Source organism: Hemicordylus capensis, chromosome 2 (genome assembly GCF_027244095.1).
Source record: "Hemicordylus capensis ecotype Gifberg chromosome 2, rHemCap1.1.pri, whole genome shotgun sequence".
Taxonomy (NCBI): domain Eukaryota; kingdom Metazoa; phylum Chordata; class Lepidosauria; order Squamata; family Cordylidae; genus Hemicordylus; species Hemicordylus capensis.
In genome coordinates this window covers 233,375,585-233,394,362 of record NC_069658.1, presented here as the reverse complement: position 1 = coordinate 233,394,362, position 18,778 = coordinate 233,375,585, and the positions used below count along the sequence as shown (strand labels likewise).

General features: G+C 47.1%; 1 protein-coding gene across 3 annotated transcripts in view; it reads right to left on the bottom strand.

Annotated features, from left to right (window-relative positions):
• Positions 1-316: 316 nt before the first annotated feature.
• The window catches only part of LOC128343372 (class I histocompatibility antigen, F10 alpha chain-like), a 43,299-nt gene continuing 24,837 nt past the window's right edge, over positions 317-18,778 (bottom strand). For 2 of the 3 annotated variants that reach the window (XM_053292351.1, XM_053292349.1), the window contains 8 exons: positions 15,863-16,150; positions 15,225-15,308; positions 12,697-12,715; positions 6,715-6,753; positions 6,053-6,094; positions 2,778-2,819; positions 2,067-2,161; positions 317-992 (listed from right to left, as the gene is read on the bottom strand). In XM_053292351.1, coding sequence (XP_053148326.1) covers positions 2,080-2,161; positions 2,778-2,819; positions 6,053-6,094; positions 6,715-6,753; positions 12,697-12,715; positions 15,225-15,308; positions 15,863-16,150 — 596 coding nt within the window. In that variant the 3' untranslated portion in view covers positions 317-992; positions 2,067-2,079. Of the gene's footprint in view, positions 1,018-2,066; positions 2,162-2,777; positions 2,820-6,052; positions 6,095-6,714; positions 6,754-12,696; positions 12,716-15,224; positions 15,309-15,862; positions 16,151-18,778 lie in introns of all 3 variants that reach the window. The other variant, XM_053292350.1, reaches the window with a different exon arrangement.

Sequence of the window (18,778 nt, the reverse complement as noted above, 5' to 3'; positions counted from 1 at the left end):
TTCTGTAGATAGATTCTACACAGTCCACAGAAGTGGAGAGGAGACATGCCTTTCTCTCCAGCAGTGGCATCTGGTCAGCATTCATGGGAAACAGGATGCAGCTGGACTTAGATGGGAAGGCCCTTTGTTCTTAAGCAGGGCTTTGCAACTTCAGACCCACCAGCTGTTGTTGGAGTACAACTCCCATCATCCCCAGTCACAGTGACCAATTGTCAGAGATGATGGGAGTTGTAGTCCAACGACAGCTGGTGGGCCAAAGTTGTGCTGCCCTGTTCTTACATAATGTGGTTTTAAAAAACTGAACAAACTCTTCTGCCTCACCCAACTTTTTCCCTTTTATTTATTAAGAAAAACAAAAGAAATAAAAGTAATGTTTACATTATCATCTCTTAAACTTCCAAAGTTACATATAACAATCCGGAATTCCACTACCGTCCTTTAGCGCCCCCCGCCCCCATATCAGGTATTACAAAAAGATATAAATAATGAATTAATTAATCAACCATCTGTACTAAAAAAAACCCCAAATCTTGGGTGTGGATGTTGACCCTGTGCTGTATTATAATTTATAAAAGGCTCCCAGATAGAGCAAATAATTCATCTGAGGTATTCCATAAATAAGTAGTGATTTTAGCCCATTGAGACATAATCCCATTACTTAATAGTCATTCATCCAAGGTTGGGGTTATTTGTAATCTCCAATGGCAGCATAAAGAATCCTGGCTGTGGTAATCATGTATAAAGACGACGCTGTGTGTTTAATAGGTATATACAGTTTAGTCATATTTAACAACAACAACAAAAATCAGGTGAGTAGGGAATGTTTATCTTTAAAATTTCTTGCATCTTAGAGTGGATTTTCTTCCAGAATTGTTGTGCTTTGCTACAAGTCCACCACATATGATAGAATGTCTCTGCAAGATTCTTCCATTTCCAACAGTCTCCAGAATAATTAATGTCCATCTTTGCAATCATCGTGGGAGTAATGTATCCTTGGCCAGAAGGAAGAAACGACATCTGTTCATAAACAGGAAATGGGTACAACACAATGCAACCTGCGTGTTTTTTTCCCAACCTCAGTTACTGATGTTGGAAAACCATGCTTTTTTTTTTCCAAACAAGTCCTGCCATCAAGTAAATACGTGTTGCCTGCTAGAACATTCCCCACCCCTTTCTTCGCCCTAGATGCCCCCCAACATCTCCCCAGCTCCTTTTCCAAAATCTCAATTTGAAGGCCCAAGATTCAGGGTTGCCCCAGGCGAACCCATTGCCCCCTGCCCTCCTGGCCATAGCCTCTGCTGCAGTTAAATGCTGTGGAGGCAGTGGTGGTAAGAAGGGCAGGCGAGCAGGCAGGTGTTCCATATCACCTGCCCACCCACCGCCATTTATTATACGACAATAAATTTTGGGGGGTTACATGTAGATAACGCTACTTCTAAAGCATAGGGGGAAGTTAACGAGATGACCTTTAGATATTGTTCAGCCCAACTTCAAAATAAGATTTAAGGAGAGACAATGTATGAATATAGGATATGAGTTGGCATATTTGGAAAAACCTTAATTTTAAAATGGCATATAGGGATGGTGAGACTGTATGTGCCACTAGATGGTTGGATGTGGTGTACCACCATATCAATAGGCAGGGGTAAAGAAATGTTGGCTCAGTTTATCAGTCGGACAAAATATTTTATTCATCAAGCTATGTTGGTACATTGCTCCATCAGGACATTTTTCACTCGTCACAGACTAGTGGATTTCTACAGCCCTGTCAATGGAATATGAATTTGTATAATGTTGTGAGCCACCCCGAGCAGTAGTATACTGGAGGGGCAGGGTATAAATACTTTAAATAAATAAAATTCTGAATAACCTTAATTCCAAAAAATGGCATTTAGGGATGGTGGGATTGTATGTACCATTAGAGTATCAGGTACCAATGTCAGAACATTCTCAGGCTAAATACAAGTCACTAAACATGTTTCACAAGTTATTATCCAATACTGAAACATATTTTAATTCTATAAAAGCATTAAGAAAGAAGTGCCAAGGGCTTTGCAGTATCTCACCTCCTTTGCACTCCTAGAAAGAAAATGAGAAGGCAGAAATCTTGGCTGTTCCAGGAGGGGAAATCAATGCAACACCATGCAACCTGCACTCTTCCCTACAAGAATTTTAAAAAATAAATAAATCTCTATTTGAAAGATCTGTATTCCACAGTTCCAATTAAAAACCTGGCAAGGTGGTTAACAACCAATACTCTAAATACAGCCAGAACACAGAGCAGCAAAGAAGATCAGCAGAGCGGGTCTGTCCATCTATCTCAGCAGCAGGAACCAAGGACCGCACACCAGGAGCTTTCCCCAGACAGCAGACTTTGCTGCAGGTTTACTGGGAAGCTTTCCTGCAATTATGGGCCATATCGGATACTCCCAACGCAAATAGTGGATTTTTTTTACCTGACATAAATTGGGCTAGGTTTCAATACTCAGGGGAAACCCCGAATTGTGTGTGGAGTGCTCTCTGATATATCACAAGACTTCGGGGTAAATCTGGCTGATACGTGAATGCACACCCACCCTCCCAAAATAAAGTCGCTGTCTGGGGCCTTTCCCAGACAAGTAGCTGCATGGGCATTTGGGAGAATGTCAACAGATCCTCAGAACCTTGAAGGCCTCCCAAATGATTAGATTCCACCCTTGTCCCCATATTCCACTAGTTTGCCACCTTGGGACAGCACTCTGCTGCAGTCATATTTCAAAGGGAAAGGCACTACTTACTCGATTCTCCTTTCTAAACGCTGTCTTTCTTCACTGACTTCCCTGCACAAATAGAACCAGAGAGTCAGAGATGGAAAAGAGCTCCAGAGATCACCCATACTCATCTTCTGCAGTGGTCTCAGATCTGAAAACCTCCTTGTAACCTCCAGACGCTTCCCCAACAGGCCAGATGGGAGGGAAATCCTACAAGCTTCTGGGAAATTGTGATTAGTACAAGGAAATCTTTTGGGGTTCCAGCCCACCCCTGCTGTGCTTCAGGGCAAGCCCATTGCTTCTGGTTCATCTTGCTGGGAAACCACTAGAGGACCACTCAGGGCAGCAAAAGAACAGATAAATCTGAACAGCTGTCTGGCTCCTAAATAAATAGAATGTATGGGAGGATACAGGCGGGTTTGAAAGGCTATAATGGGATACCTCTTGCCCACCCATGCAAATGTATGGGGAATTCTCCATCAACAGAGAGGACTGGTCCTTGGGAAAGGGGCTGAGTACATTTAGGCATAGGATGCCTATGCTGAAAGTTGGTGGGAAGAAAAGGAGGGTCACAGAACTGCCCACACCAGTCTCAGAGGTAGGGCATAATCAGAACCCCCAAACAGGAAAGATCCTAGGGAAGCATAGCCCTGAAAAACAGCTTATATAAGGTGAAAAATTATGTATTTATTAATTAAAAGATTTAATAGACCACCAAATCCACAGACTCAGGGCGGTGTACAAAGCAAGAACAGCATCCGAGATTTGAGAAGGGAAAGAAAGAAGAAAAGAAAAATTAAAGGGCAAACGACTGGTAGAAAAGAAATGTCCTCAATAAAGATTTAAATGCTAAAAGGGAGGAGGCAGACCAATCTCTGGTGGGGAAGAGAGTTGCAGAGTAAATGGGCAGCAACAGAGAAAGCCCTTCCACGGGCCCTAGTACTTTGAACCTCTCTAAGACCAGCAACCAAAAGAAGGGCAACCTGAGAAGATCTCACGGGACGGGACTGGCTGGGAGAGGCAGTCCTGAAGGTAAACAGGCACCAAGCCCTGAAGGGTTTGAAAGGTAAGAACCAGCATTTTGAATTAGACCCGGAAACAAATAGGTAACCAGTGCAGCAACAGCAGGAGAGGTGTCATTCTGTCATATCTTCTAGCACCCATTAGCAGGTGGGCCAATGCATTCTGGACCAACTGAAGCTTCCGGGTCATCTTCAAAGGCAAACGCAGGTAGAGCGTATTACAGTAATCCAAACGAGAGATGATGACGGCATGAGTTACCGTTGACAGGGCCTGCCAGTCAAGATCAGGCCGCAACTGGCGGATCAGCCGAAGCTGGGCAAAGGCACCTCTGGCCATGGTTTCCACTTGCTGCTCAAGCAGGAGCTGCAAATCCAAGAGGACCCCCAAGTCACGGACCACCTCCTTCAGGGGCAGCGCAACCCCGTCCAGAGAGAGACTCAGACTCGGCGATTGGCAGTGGCAAATTTAAGCAGAGTCAGAGTAGGCACTTGCCTACGGCAGAAAATTTTGAGGAGCAGCAAATTTTGCCACCCCTCAAATTTTGCCACCCCTTTCTAGGAGTGAGGGGAAAGCCCCCCTTTTTTCTCTTTAAAAATTGCCATTGTATGCAGCGGGATAAGGTCAGCGAAGGTCGCACAGCTGCGACTGCGCGGAAGGGGGCGAGGGGAAAGCCCCCCCTTTACCTTTAAAATGCTGCATAGAGCATGCAGTCATTTGGAAGGGGGAGATGAACGGACCTCTCCCTCGCTGCCCTCACTACCCAAGCAGTGGCACTGCTAAAAGGGGGAGCTTTTTCCCGGCCCACTACCACCCTCCCCGCTGCAGCTGCTGCCACCCCATCACCTGCACAGTGTTTTAAAGGTAAAGGGGGAACTTTCCCATAACCCCACACACACACCTGCAGCTGCAACTGTGAGGCCTTCGCTGACCTTATCCCGCCATGCACAGCAGCGGTTTTTAAGGAGGAAAAAGGGGCGCTTTCTCCCTCCACACCTACCCTTGTTGCAGTGGCGGGGGTGGCAAATCCTTGGCTGCCCACAGGCAGCAAAAGGCTTAATCTGCCCCTGGTGATTGGCCAGATCGAGAAGTACGTAAAAGCAACTCGGTGGGATTAGGTCTGAGCTTGTTTTTGCCCATCCAGACCCTGACAGTCTCCAGACACTGGGCAAGCACAGAAACGGCATCTCTGGAGTGGTCTGAGTTGGCAAGATACAGCTGAGTATCATTGGCATATTGATGGAATCCCACCCCAAGCCAACAGATGACCTGCCCTAGCGGGTTCATGTAGACGTTAAAAAGAACTGGTGCGAGAACAGAGCCCTGAGGGACCCCACAAAGGAGTGGCCACAGGGCAGAGCACTCATCACCAATGCACACCGACTGAAAGCGCCCACGAAGGAAGGAGCAGAACCACTGCAAAACAGTGCCCACAATACTCAACCTGCGCAGGCGCTCCAGAAGGATACCATGGTTGATGGTATCGAAAGCCGCTGAAAGATCTAAAAGGACCAAGAGAGGGGCACTACCCTCATCAAGGTCACAATATAAGTCATCAGCCAGAGCAACCAATGCTGTTTCTGTGCTGTGCCATGGCCTGAAACCCGACTGACAAGGATCTAGAAAATCAGCTTCATTCAGAACTCTCTCAAGCTGGGCACATACAACCTTCTCCATTAGGTTACAAAAGTCACTGAAACTTTATTTCAAGTAACTGTGCTTAGGATCCCAGTGAAAATATGGGCAAGGGAGGAGATGGCTAGCTCAGGGATTCTCAGTGTTGGGTCCCCAGATGTTATTGGACTTCAACTCCCAGAATCCCCAACCAAAGGCCACTGGGGCTGGGGATTATGGGAGTTGAAGTCCAATAACATCTGGGGACCCAACACTGAGAATCCCTGAATGCCTTCCAGACTCTGAGAAGTTGGAAACTGCATTTTATAGGGTTTTTGTTTGGGGCTTATTCATCCGATGAGTCTCTGCACGGGTCTTTCAGCAGTCTGCCTATAAATGTATGCAATAAGAATCCACCTTTCCCAGACTAAAGTGATATTTCAAGACGGGAAGCATTAATAGACTTCACCCCACTCCAAGATATCCCCCATATCCTACAGCAACCTGCCACTTCAAATATTACTTTAAATAAAGATCCACCTTTATTTTTATTTTTTAACGCTCTATGTAAACTGCTTTGGGAACTTTTGTTGAAAAGTCGTATATAAATACTTGTTACAGCAGTACTGCACCAGAGGGCAGATCTAAAGGAGGGGAGCACCACTTACCTGATATTCCTATTTAGTATATGGATTTTCTCTTCCTTTTCTCTGCAGACAGAATCAGAGTGAGGGTTAGAAAGTACTGCCAGAAGTAATCCAAACCCAGCTGATCTTAGACCCTAAAACCTCCCTGCCAGATGCTCCTCCTGCTGTTTTCCAACAGCCAACTGGGAAGGAGATCCCAAGAGCTCTCTGTGTAAGTGGCGCAGTAGTGCCAGTATGGTTAAGATGAGGAGTTGCTTCAACATTCTCGCTGCTCGCCGCCGCCTTTCTCTCCCCCCGCCCGCTGCCCACCGCCACCACCTTTCTCTCCCCTCTCCTCCACCCGCCGGCCAGCAGCCACTGCCGGCACTTTCTTCCCCCTCTCCTCCTCAGTCCTCACTTCAGAACTCTCGCAGCCTGTCGCGAGAGTTCCGTCGCCAAATCCTGGGCACACATGTCCCACTCACCCCCTCTGGTCTTCCCACTGCCTCCCACCTCCCAGCCCAGGCTGCCCCTCCTCACAACGGCCGGGCCAATGCCCAGCCAATCAGGCGCCTCTATCGGCCAAACAGAGCTCAACCAATCAGGTGCCTCCCTCGCCAGCCACATTGCCTTGCCACAACTCCACGCTGGCTGGCTAAGAGAATTAATTATGAAGTTATTTCACAGTGGGAAACATTGCTTACCTTATACTCTGCTGGAGATATGAGAATCCTTCATTTTTTCTGTAGATACAAAATCAAAGAGTTGAGTCTCGAAGGTAATTCCAGAGATCATCCACACCCATCTGACAGCAGATCCTAAAACCTCCCTTCCAGATGTCCCTTCAGTTGTTTTCCAACAGCCAGCTTGGAAGGAGATCCCAGAAACTCTCTGGATAATTGTTGCTATACTGGCACAGAAGTGCCAGTGGATAATATGCCAGTATAGTTAAGATGAGTAGTTTTCCACATTTTACCATTATCAGCCCTGAACATTCTATTGGTCTTTCTCTACTGTACATAGCTTTCATTGTCTAGTAAAAACTATACTTTAGAGATCCGTTTCCAGTTACCGCCAACTCGTTTGGTGGCTACACAGAGACGGGCCTTCTCGGTCGCTGCCCCAAGATTGTGGAATGCGCTCCCTGCTGAGATACGATCCTCCCCATCTCTGGCAATTTTCAAAAAACACCTGAAAACCCATCTTTTCACCCAAGCTTTCTCAGCTTCCTAAATTTTGGAGGTTTTAATATCTGGTTTATTTTAAAATTCAAAACCTGATTTCAGAGTTTTTAATCACTGTAATTGTTTAATTGTCATTTTAAAATGTTTTTAAATTGTGAATTGTTATATTGTTTTTTAATCTGTTTTAGCTCTTTACTGTTTTAGTAGTTTGTTTTAATTGTAAACTGCCCTGAGCCATTTTGGAAGGGCGGTATATAAATCAAATCAAATCAAATCAAATCAAATCAAATAAATAAATAAATAAATAAATCTAACATAAACAGTATAATACAGAGGTTTGGCATAAACGTCTCTTCTTGGAAAAACAAGAAAACATTTTACAATGAATGACTTGCATCAAAAGAGATGCACAGATTAAAACATCATCTTTAAAAATAAACACTCAAAAATCATCAATAACCAATGGAGGCATGTAAGAACTCTCTCTCTCTCTCTCTCTCCTAGCCCAAAAAGGCTAACTCTAGCTTGCATACAAAAGGTTGCATCTCACAACACTAGAACTAGGGGTCATCCCATGAAACTGAAGGCCAGGAAATTTAGGACCAACAAAAAGGAAGTACTTTTTCACACAATGCATCATTAACTCTCTACCATGGGATGTAGTGATGGCCACTAGCTTGGATGGCTTTAAAAGGGGCTTAGAGAAATACATGGAGGACAGGTCTATCATTGGCTACTAGTCTGCTAGTAGAAATTGAATGAATGAATGAATGAATGAATGAATGAATGAATGAATAATGAATTTCCTCCTAGTACCCCCACTACCCATACATAGACTTTTACAGAGACTGCCGCTCCCAGAAGATCTCTGCATTTGGGTGAGTTTGTATGGGAGAAGGTGGTCCTTGAGGTATCTTGGTTGTAAACCATCGTTTCATGAGCACTGTGCAGAAGTAGGCTAAGAGATCAGCAGTATAGCCTTCTGAGCACCTGGGAGCACAGGAGTAACCAGGGTGAGGCAGGCAGGGCACATGCCCTGGGCACAGCTGAAGGGGGGTTAAGTGCCTGCCGTGCCCCACCCCCACAATTTAAAAAAAGGGCCGCCGCCGGCGCCTCCCCTCCCCAGAGTTGGTGCAGGTGCACCACATGACTTGCCAGTCACGTGATGTCAGGGCGGGGAAGGTGCTCTCCCATTGGCTCCTGGCGAGTGGAGGAGCGAAGAGCGTGCACACGCAGCTGGACAACGATGAGCAGCACAGCATGCTGCCCTTGCGTTGTGTGTGCTGCCGCTGTTGTTGTTCTTGGCCTGGCTGCCGACACGAGGAGGGACTATGGGAGCGACAAGGAGCAAAGCTGTGCTTAAGGTGCTTACTCCCCTTTGCTAAGCTGGGGAGGGGGAGGCGGGCTGGCAAGAAGCGTGAGGGGGGTGTCCTCCATCCTTAGTCTCACTCAAACCCCATAAGCACGGGCAAGCTGCTACAAAGAGCCTGAGGCACAGAGGAGTTTACAACTGCAAGACAAACTCAGTCTCTGCGTCACAGTCGCAGCTGCTGCAGGTAGGCAGCCCGCCTGCAGCCGCTGCGACTGACTCAGAGACTGAGTTTCTCTTGCAAACGCCTCTCCGGCCTCTTTGTAGCAGCTTGGGCAGTTCATTCTGCTGGCCTCCTCTCTCGTGGTGTGAGTGGAGTCGGTCGCTGCAGTTCTTCGGGTGGGTTTTCCGCCGTGGGAGGGAGCCAAGCAGCGCCTGGCGTGCCCTCCTCTTATCCCTCGGGATCAGCCTCTGAGAAAGTCCCCAGTTCTTCTTGCAGAGCTGGGGCTTGTGGCTGAGCTCTTGTCCCTCCTCCTCTCCTTAGCGGGTTGCAGAGCAGGGAGGTGAGTGGAGCGCTGAGCTCTTCCTTCAAGACTGCTGGGCTGGCGATTATGTTTCGCCTCTACTGTCTCTGAATGAAAACTGGAGGCGGGAAGGACTGGAGGGCTGAGAGTTGCCTCAATGGAAAGGACAACAGCGGTGGGGGAGGGGGGATATCGAGGGGGAAACTTTTGGAACGATGCGGTCAGGTGCTTGTAAAACACAGCGTTTGAATGCATTCCCAGCCCAACTGTTGCTGCTCTGGCTGTTGTGTTGCCGCCTGCACAGTCTGGGGCTGCAGCACGTTTTTGGTGGGTTTTTTGATTCGGGTTCCCCTTCACTTTACCTTGCAATGGCCGGGGCCCTGCGGAGCGGGAGTGAGTGTTGTGGCTTCCTCTGCATGTTTCTCTCGCTGGCGCACCTCTCCCTCTGTTATTTGGAACAGCAGGGGTGAGAGAGGCTTTTGTTCTGGAAACCTTAGAGCTATTTGGGACTAGGCGGTGGTGGGAGACGGGAACTCACAGTTCTGAGGCAAAAAGATGATGCCTGTGTCACACATCATTGTGGTGGCTTTTGCTGAAGAAGGAAAAGGATCAAACTTTCTTTCTCTCCCTTCTGGGAGAGCTGGGGCACATGCATCGAGGAGAGCTGCTGTGCACATGAATTAGCTAATGAAGCTGCATTTTATGCATAGCTGAAAGCTTATTGTATTGATCTACTGCTCAGTGTTATTACTCGGAGAGATCTGGCTTAAGTAGCCTGTTGGGAAATTAAAATCCCCTTTTGGGGGTGAGGGGCAGCCTTGTTGCTTATTACTGTTGTGTTCTTCTTCCCCACAGTGGGGGTAGGGATGGGCGAGCGAGTGTGAGAGAGCTACTGGACTCCGGGCACCTTTGGCTGCCTTGGAAATGCTGCTGCTTTCGTAACTGGAAGAAAACAGCGTGGCTGAGGTAGAAGCTGATGCCCCCAGGCTGTAAGGGGCATGAATACCAGTAGGACTCCAGTCCAAAGTGGAGGAGTTTCAAAGTCATTCAGCTGCTCCGCTTTGTCACCAGCACACTTCATAAATCCTAAGACACCCTTTAGGGAGATTGGCCCTTGAGCACTGCTATTACTTGACTGACCTTCCCTGTCTGTGAAAAAGGGGGAGACCATGACTCATTCTTCATAACACACAGCTTAGTAGTAATTGTTGGTTAGTTAGCACACAGAAGTAGCATAACCCTTACCCGCGAGGGATCACAGTTTTTACAATAAATAGGATAAAGATGAATAAATGAACGATTATGAGGAGGAGTCACCCTGGAAATATTCTGTGGAAGAAATAGGTTTAGGAGAAGGATTTGGCTTGATGGAGAGGATGTGTGAGCTTCACACATCCTCTCCATCAACCCAAATCCTTCTCCTAAACCCATTTCTTTCACAGAATATTTCCAGGGTGAAGGCTGCTGCTTGGGCATAGATGTACGTGCCACATAGTTAGCCTCCCAGGAGATATAATTAAGGAGGCACTTAAAGGGCACCATAACTTTATGGTAAAGTTATCTGAAAGATAGGTGTCAGATGTTTGGAAGGGGGTGGGGGGGTACAATTTCAGTGCTTGCCCTAGGCACTATTTTCCCTAGAGACGCCCCTGCCTGGGAGCTCTGTCATGTTCCCTAATGTCTTCAACCTGAAGGGATTGAGGAGACGAAAATCAATGTAGAGCAGAACAGAGCCTAAATACAGGTAGCAGAATCTATTTCAGAAGTTGCTTTGTTTATCAAACTCTGTCATAATTTTTTTTTTAAATTATGACAAAGCTTAAAAACGGGTGCCACAGGCTTAGCAATATCTCACTGTTTTTGCACTTCTTGGCCAGAACACAGGAAGGCAGGAACAAGAACAACAACAAATATTTATATACCACTTTTCAAAAGAAGTTTCCAAAGTGGTTTACATAGAGAAATAATAAATAAATACATAAATAAGATGGATCCCTGCCTCCATAGGGCTCACAATATAAAAAGAAATATAAGACAGAAACCAGCTTAATAAAGAGAATCACCACATTTAAAAGGTGCCTCTTTGCCCAGTAAAAAGGGGTTAATTTTTTGGCTACTTTACAATTTCATTATTTTAAAGATAAGTTTTAACAAAAAGACAGAAGTTTTAACAGGAACCATGTATGCTCTATAAAAACCTTGAGGTATCTTGGTTGTAAACCATCGTTTCATGAGAACTGTGCAGAAGTAGGCTCAGAGATCAGCAGTATATCCTTCTGAGCACCTGGGAGCACAGGAGCTAACAACCAACATTTACTTTATTTATTCTGAAATAATTAACAAGTCGTTCTTTTGTAGAGGAGAGCTGGTCTTGTGGTAGCAAGCATGACTTGTCCCCATAGCTAAGCAGGGTCTGCCCTGGTTGCATATGAATGGGAGACTTGATGTGTGAGCACTGCAAGATATTCCCCTCAGGGGATGAAGGGGATACTGTCCCTATAACAGTAGCTAATTTGTTTCAATTTGTTAAAATTGTTTCAAATCTTGTTTCAAATCACAAATTAGCCCCCTTGCACATCAAGCAGTCACACATCCGTCATCTTGAATTGGGGTGAATGACATCAAACAGCCCTGTTGAGGTGTCCCTAAAACTGTACTAAATTTGTTTCAAATTGGTTCCCACTTCTGCCTCAAACATTCATGTATCCACTTGGGTACCCAAATGTATCCCAGTTGGGTGGATATCATAAAAAACCATAATTGTAATTTGAAGCTTGAGAATGAATGAAATATTTTGGGAGGTCCATAGAAAAATTAGCCAAGCTCCATAATTTTTGGATTGCCTCCTAGGTCTGAAGAAAGTTTCCCAAGGTTTGATTTAGGGAGCGTGGGACTGTGAGTACCACCATATTTCAGGGGACCAGCTTCCAATACTAGTACACCCTAAATACAGAAAGTGGCATATGTTTCAAAAACTAGTTTAGCAAACACCAATTATATACATACATAGAAATTTTTTAACTTTAAAATTGTTTAAGCCGATTTTAACTGAGTCTCGCTTTTAGTTAATTATATTGTTTTGTCAATTTGATGGTTATGTTATCTTTTTGAACTACCCCATAAGGCACTGGAGGGGTGGGATATAAATAATTTAAATAAATGAATAAATTTTAATTTTATGAATGTAGTTTAGAAACAAGTGCTAAGGGTGTGACCATCTCTCACTGCCTTTACACTCCTCCTCAGCCAGGCCATTGGAAGGCAGGAACAGTAACTGGACCAAGGAAATGCTGGTATAGCACAAAACACACACACACACACACACACACACACACACTTATTGGTTAAAAGCCTTGTAAGGTAGTTAACAATCAGCATTTAAAATACAATCAAGCCATAAGACCAGCAAAATGGTCATAAAAACAGCAGCAGAGAGAGGGCTGGCCTATCAAGCCTGTCTCTGCACAATTCACAGACATATTCAGCAACCCAGACCCATTTTCATTCCTAGACTATCATCTGCATTGGCAGGTTTGTGAGACTTTTAAAGTTTCTCCAACAGTTTCCAGTCTCCCAAATGACTAGCCCCACTCCAAGATATTCCACCTAGCCCACCAACCAGCCACCTCAGAGCTACAGTCATATTTTGAGAGGGCAGGCATTACTTACTTGAGGCGTCGTCGTTTCCCTGCAGAGACAAAAATCAGAGGGATTCTGTAGGTTCATCGCTGCAGGATTACTTAACCCCCACATGTGGAAAGTCCTGCTTCTAAAGCATGAGGGTGAACTAGACAACCTTGTAGTACTGTGCAGTCTATGTCTAAAAGGTCATTTAGAGGGAATTTCACTGTGTGTGGAAGTTTCATACAGATCTGTATATTCTAAATGACAAACTGAAAAACATCATTTATGGGAGGAGGACTATGACTGCAATACCATCGATCTTGCAGTATTTGACACATTTGCACACCACCAAAAACTTGTGTCTCGTGGGCCTTTCCCAGACGGTGGGCTTTACTGCAGGATTAAGTAGAGCGAGTTATGAGGGCATCTATTAGCCACACAGAAGTGCAGTAAAGATAATTCAGAGAAACCTGGGGGCTGTTCACATTGGTGGTGTTTTAATAGTGTTCCTCTCCATTCCTTGTTATTTTTCCCCTGCACCATTCATATCACTTGCTTCCCAGGCTCTCTCTGGCCCCTTCTAGCCAATGGCTCTCTAGAGATGGGATGCCGCTCCTCCTCTTTCCTACCTGTGCATGCATTGTATGTGTCTGAAATTTTTCAATCGGGCCCATTAAAAATTAAATTTATTTCCGTTTCCTTTTGGGAGGCGGAGACTCCTGAAAGACCGAAGATATCCGCCCCGCCCCGGCCCGGTCATAAAGTATGTGGTAAAAATTCTGTCTATTGCCAGCAGGTGGCACTCTTCCAGGGGAGAGCTGTAATCTGGCACTCTGCGGCAGTCCCAGCACCCCTTTCCTCCCTGATGCTCATAGCAGGAGCAACAGCAATAGAGCAGATTAAGCTTTTTGCCGCCCTTTTACCTTTTAAAAAAACCAACAGCCGTGCAGAGGGATGGGGGCGGCCGCGATGGGGAGGCGAGGAGAAAGCTTCCTCTTTTGCCTTCTAAAAGACGCTGCTGTGTGGCAGGATGGGGACAGCGAGCTTCTTCCAGCTCCCCTCCTCCCAAATGACTGCACAGGCCTCTCTGCAGCCCGTTTTGGGCCTTCGCATGCACTGTAGCTAACTCGCAGGTTCCTTTCTTTTCCTTTGCTGTGATGGTAAGCTGGGAAGCCATTATATTCTGGTGCTTCAGGAATGTTAGCATATGATCCCTCGTACAGGAGCATATAAAACTTCTCATTGCATTTTCAGGGAAGGTGGTGTGTGTGTACACATGTACACGCAAACACATATACAAACATACACAACACAGAGCATTATTTAGGTCAATTTCAATTGTTGCCCGAGGCCTACAATTTCTTTAGGCCTTTACTTTAGTCTTTAAAAATACTCTATCCTTCCAGATATAGATATAGATATATATTTAAAACACAAGCTAGAAATCAATTATTAACAATTTTACAGAACAGCATTGTATATTTCCAGAACTTACTCACTAAGGATGTATCCTTAGTCTTATTTCAGTTAGATATATAATTCAACTCATTTTGAAAGCAAATTAAATCAATGAAATAGATAAAACATCACAAAGCAAGCATTAAAACAATCTTAATCTCTATACATAAAAAGATGTTCATGTGTAACCATGATATATGGCAGTACGAAAAACTGAGTAGATACGTCGTAGAGAGAGAAGGGTCTGACGCAGGATATTCCTTTTAAAGTCCAGGTGACATTTATTAAATGTAAATGAAGCTATTTTGGAACGTGCTGGCCATGTGGAAGCAGCTTGAAAATGCCTCTGTACGACTCCTACTCCACATAGGGTCAGCTCACCTGTCATCAGATCTTTCACAGATGTCCTTCCAGCACATTCCTCCCTAGCAGGGCTGCACAACTTCAGCCCTCCAGTTGTTGCTGGACTACTGAGGATGCTAAGAGTTATAGCCCAACAACTGGAGGGATGAAGTTGTGCAGCCCCCATTTACTGTATATGTGTTTGGGGAGGGGGAGTCATCCAAACTGCTGCTGTACAAGCAACCAGATACTTTTAATGAGATGGGCCAGAAGAGCACTATCCAAAGTGGCCCACGGTGGTCTTTTGTGTGTGTGTGTCCCTGTTGACTGTGTGGATCAGACCATGTAGGAAACCTTACTTCTAAAAGAAAGTGTCCAATCCATGCCCAAAATGGTTTTACTAAGCTCTCTGTGTATATGCAGATACTTCATAAATCTGTATATACTACATGAATTCAAAAGTGTCCATTTATAGGGCTACTAGTCTTGATTCAGAGGCAGGATGTAGGGGAGCAGGAAAGAGGGCATGCCTTTCTCTCTTGCTCGTGGGCTTCCCAGAGGCATCTGGCGGGACACTGTGAGAAACGGGATGCTGGACTACATGGGTTTGGGGCCTGATCCAGCAGGGCTGTTTTTATATGGTGGGGTTGTGGGCACCATCAGATTTTGGGAGGATGAGCTGCGGCCAATGGCAGAACATTCTCAGTAGGAGTCTGCCACAGACTGTTACACATGCACACACAGCCCAGCAAATGTATTCAGAGTTTACTTACACAGGTAGTGCCTTTTCAGCAGCATCAAGCCAACAGTTATGATCGGGACACTGATCCACCAAACCATGCTCATATGTTTTGAGGCTGAAATGGGACAAACACATGTCAACTCAGGCTGAGAGTGGCTTCCCAGGGACCCAGGCAAAGACCCTGTATGTGGAGCTGCTGCAGGCTGGATCATGGGCTCGCTCTGTGCAGAGAGGTTCTCTACAACTGAGCCAGGCAACCTTCCTACTACCTCCTCATGGAGAACCACTAGAACCTCGTGGGCTTTTACAATTCAAATGGTCCTTCTGGGACACCATAGTTTCTTTTACTGCATGCTCAGCAATAAAATTTTAGAGTTCCTGACTCCCGTGTGCCAGGAAGAGCTTTCTTTTCATCACAGGGTCACTCTGCTCTCCTCTTCTTAACAGCCACATCCTTCCCTCCAGCCTCCAACATGCTTTATACCTTACATGTCACCTGCTTGACACCCAAAATACATACAGGATATGTCGGGTTATTGTAGCTGTAAATCAGCTGAGGGATCCCTCCTCCCTCCCTCCCTCCCTAGGGGAAAGGTCTCCTCCAGAAACTGCCATGACCTCCATGAAATGAGCCATCCCTCTTCCCTGCCCTTCCCTGCAGTCTCTCACCAGGAGGTTCCTCCCAGGCCAAGTCCAGAGGCTCTGAGAGTCCGTCATGTTCCACATGGCACCAGTAGCGCTCCTTGTCCTTAGGGTCAACACTGATTTTGAGCCAGGTATGGTAGGTCCCATCTGAGTTGGGAGTGACACTCCCACGGAAGGTCTCGTGCTCCCAGATCTCTCCATCCTTCCTCCATGTGGCTTCGATCTCCTTGGGATAGAAGCCATCAGCTCGGCAGATGAGGGCCTCCAGGCCATCTTGGCCCACCTTGCGTGTGACCTTCACCATTGGGGACTCTGTGAAAATGGCACCATTGAGGTTAACACTGAGACATTCGGTTGGATGGCAGGTAGGCTCATCCTTTACTGCCCTAAGGTTTTTGGCACCTTAGCCAAAGTATGAATTGGGGGGGGGGGGGCGCTCATGCAGTAAAGATTATATGTTTTTACTGAAATAATAAACATCCAGAATATAATTTTAACTGAATGTGCCAGGTGGGGAGGGTGTCAAAGTCATATTAAGCAGCTTGGTTGATGCGAGGAGGAGGGGTGTGTGGAAGAAGATAATGAGGCTATTCATACACACGTGCAAAACAAGGCTAAGGAAGCCCAGCCCAGTTTTGCACACACATGTAAACGGGCCAATCCTGGCAGCACCACGGCAGCAAACCCATGTAAGTAGCGGCGGCAGCAGTTTTGTGGATTTTTAAAGAATACCTTTAAGAATCCATAAAAGTGATGCAATAGAAATCCATAGACCTCCTTCCTCACCACCCTCTTCCCCAGTCGCCACTGCCCCAGCTCCACACAGAAGGGGGCTATTAATGGCTGGGGCAGTAGCGCCCACGTCCACCCTGCATCCCCCAAGAACTGGCACCCTAAGTGGCCACCTTGATCTGCCAAGAAGATGGGCTGGCCCTGGGTAGGGTGGATGCCTGACATCAGGAAGGGATGAAGCCCTTTAACTTGCATCTTTTGAAGCCCTTTAACTTGCATCTCCTACGGATTGGCAGGGGTGCGTTCACATATTGACTAGATATAATCCAAGTCCCTGTGAATTATCAGGGAGCAGTTCACTCACAATTCAGGTTTTTCACTGCACATTAGAGTGTAACCCGATTTACACTGGGGTAAAAAAAAATCCACTATATGTATTGGTTTTGGGGGGAAACTGAGTTCGCAGTAAAGCCTCCCCATGAACCCATAGTAAAACCTGCTGTGTGTAAAAGTCCCAGGTAGTGCTGAGAGAGACTCCTGCCCATAACATTGGAGAGCCACAGCCAGTCAGTGCGGACAATATGAACTAGACAGACCGAGGTCTCACTCAGTAAAAGGCAGCTTTGTATGTTCCTCTCTCTCACTCTCTTCCCTCCATGCCTTCCACCAACAGACTTGTGTGCTGCACTTTGCTCCCAAAACAGAGCAGAAAAAGCATGCAAGCCCGTTGGTGGAAGGCACAAAGTAAAGAGAGCAAGACAAAGTAATCCAACCAGCTGCCACCCTGTGCTAGGAGATCCGTTCTCACCTCCCTCGCTGCTGCCTCCTCTGCTGACATGTAGTTTAACCTTGAGCTGGCACTGCCTCCAAGGCTGAATTACCCATTAACCCTATTCTAACTGAAGGAAAAGGGTGCGGGGGGGCATCTTTTCCAAAACCAAATCCTCTCTTCCTTCCCATTGTCACCTGGTATGCATAAATGCTAAGTTTCTTGTAGGGGGTTCTTGTCTGGCAAGGGACATCAGATGTGGATTAGATGGTCATGTAAGTGAGGTCCTGTAGCAGCATAAACTGAAGTAGCACCCATTCTGCATGCTCAATTGGAGTTTTAGTCTTTTCCGTTACTGGCCAGTGTCAATCACCCATGTCATTAATGAAGCCCTTTCTGCCCAATCAATGATTAGATCAGTTTTCCCGCTTTGCTTCCTCTGTGGATCACATGTTTGTTTCTTCGAGATGCTATTAGACTGTCCACTAGCAGTGTGCCCGAACCGGTCCGGCGGCCATTCCAAAGAATGGCCGAACTGCCGGACCGGTCCGGCCCTGCCTGGTTCGGGTCCGGGTGGGGGGTATGCCTTTAAGGGCAGGAGGGCTTGCTTAGCCCTCCCGCCTCCTTGCCCCCGCCAGCGCCCGTATTGAACAGTATAGGGGCGCTGGAAACCAGCCACCCCCCCCGCCGCCGCCGTGGCAAAATAACCCCCAAAGTCAGCCAGCCAGCCAGCCCTCCCTCCCTCCCAGCTAGCTGCCCTCCCACCCACCCACCCGCTCGCTCACCCGCTCGAATACTGGATAAAAAACGAGAGGAGCTCCGGCACAGAACTCCTCTCGTTCGGAAGGCCTCCTGAAGAATGGCGGCTTGCGCGCGCGCACATGCGCGCGCCGCAAAGCACGCCGTTCTCCGGAGGCCCGGTCTACCCGCCGGGAAAGGGCCGGGTAGACCGGGCCTCCGATCGCTGAGTAGACCGGGCCTCCAATCGCCGGAGGCCCGGTCTACTCAGCGATCGGAGGCCCGGTCTACCCAGCCCTTTCCCGCCGGGTAGACCGGGCCTCCGGAGAACGGCGTGCTTTGCGGTGCGCGCATGCGCGCGCGCAAGCCGCCATTCTTCAGGAGGCCTTCCGAACGAGAGGAGCTCTGTGCCGGAGCTCCTCTCGTTTTTTATCCAGTATTCGAGCGGGTCAGCGAGCAGGTGGGTGGGTGGGTGGGTGGGAGGGCAGCTAGCTGGGAGGGAGGGAGGGCTGGCTGGCTGGCTGACCTTGGGGGTTATTTCGCGGCGGCGGCGGGGGGGGGGCGGCTGGTTTCCAGCGCCCCTATACTGTTCAATACGGGCGCTGGCGGGGGCAAGGAGGCGGGAGGGCTAAGCAAGCCCTCCCCGCCCTAGAAACAAGGCCCCCCTTCGGTGCCGGTCCGGACTTCTCCGGACCGTGCAC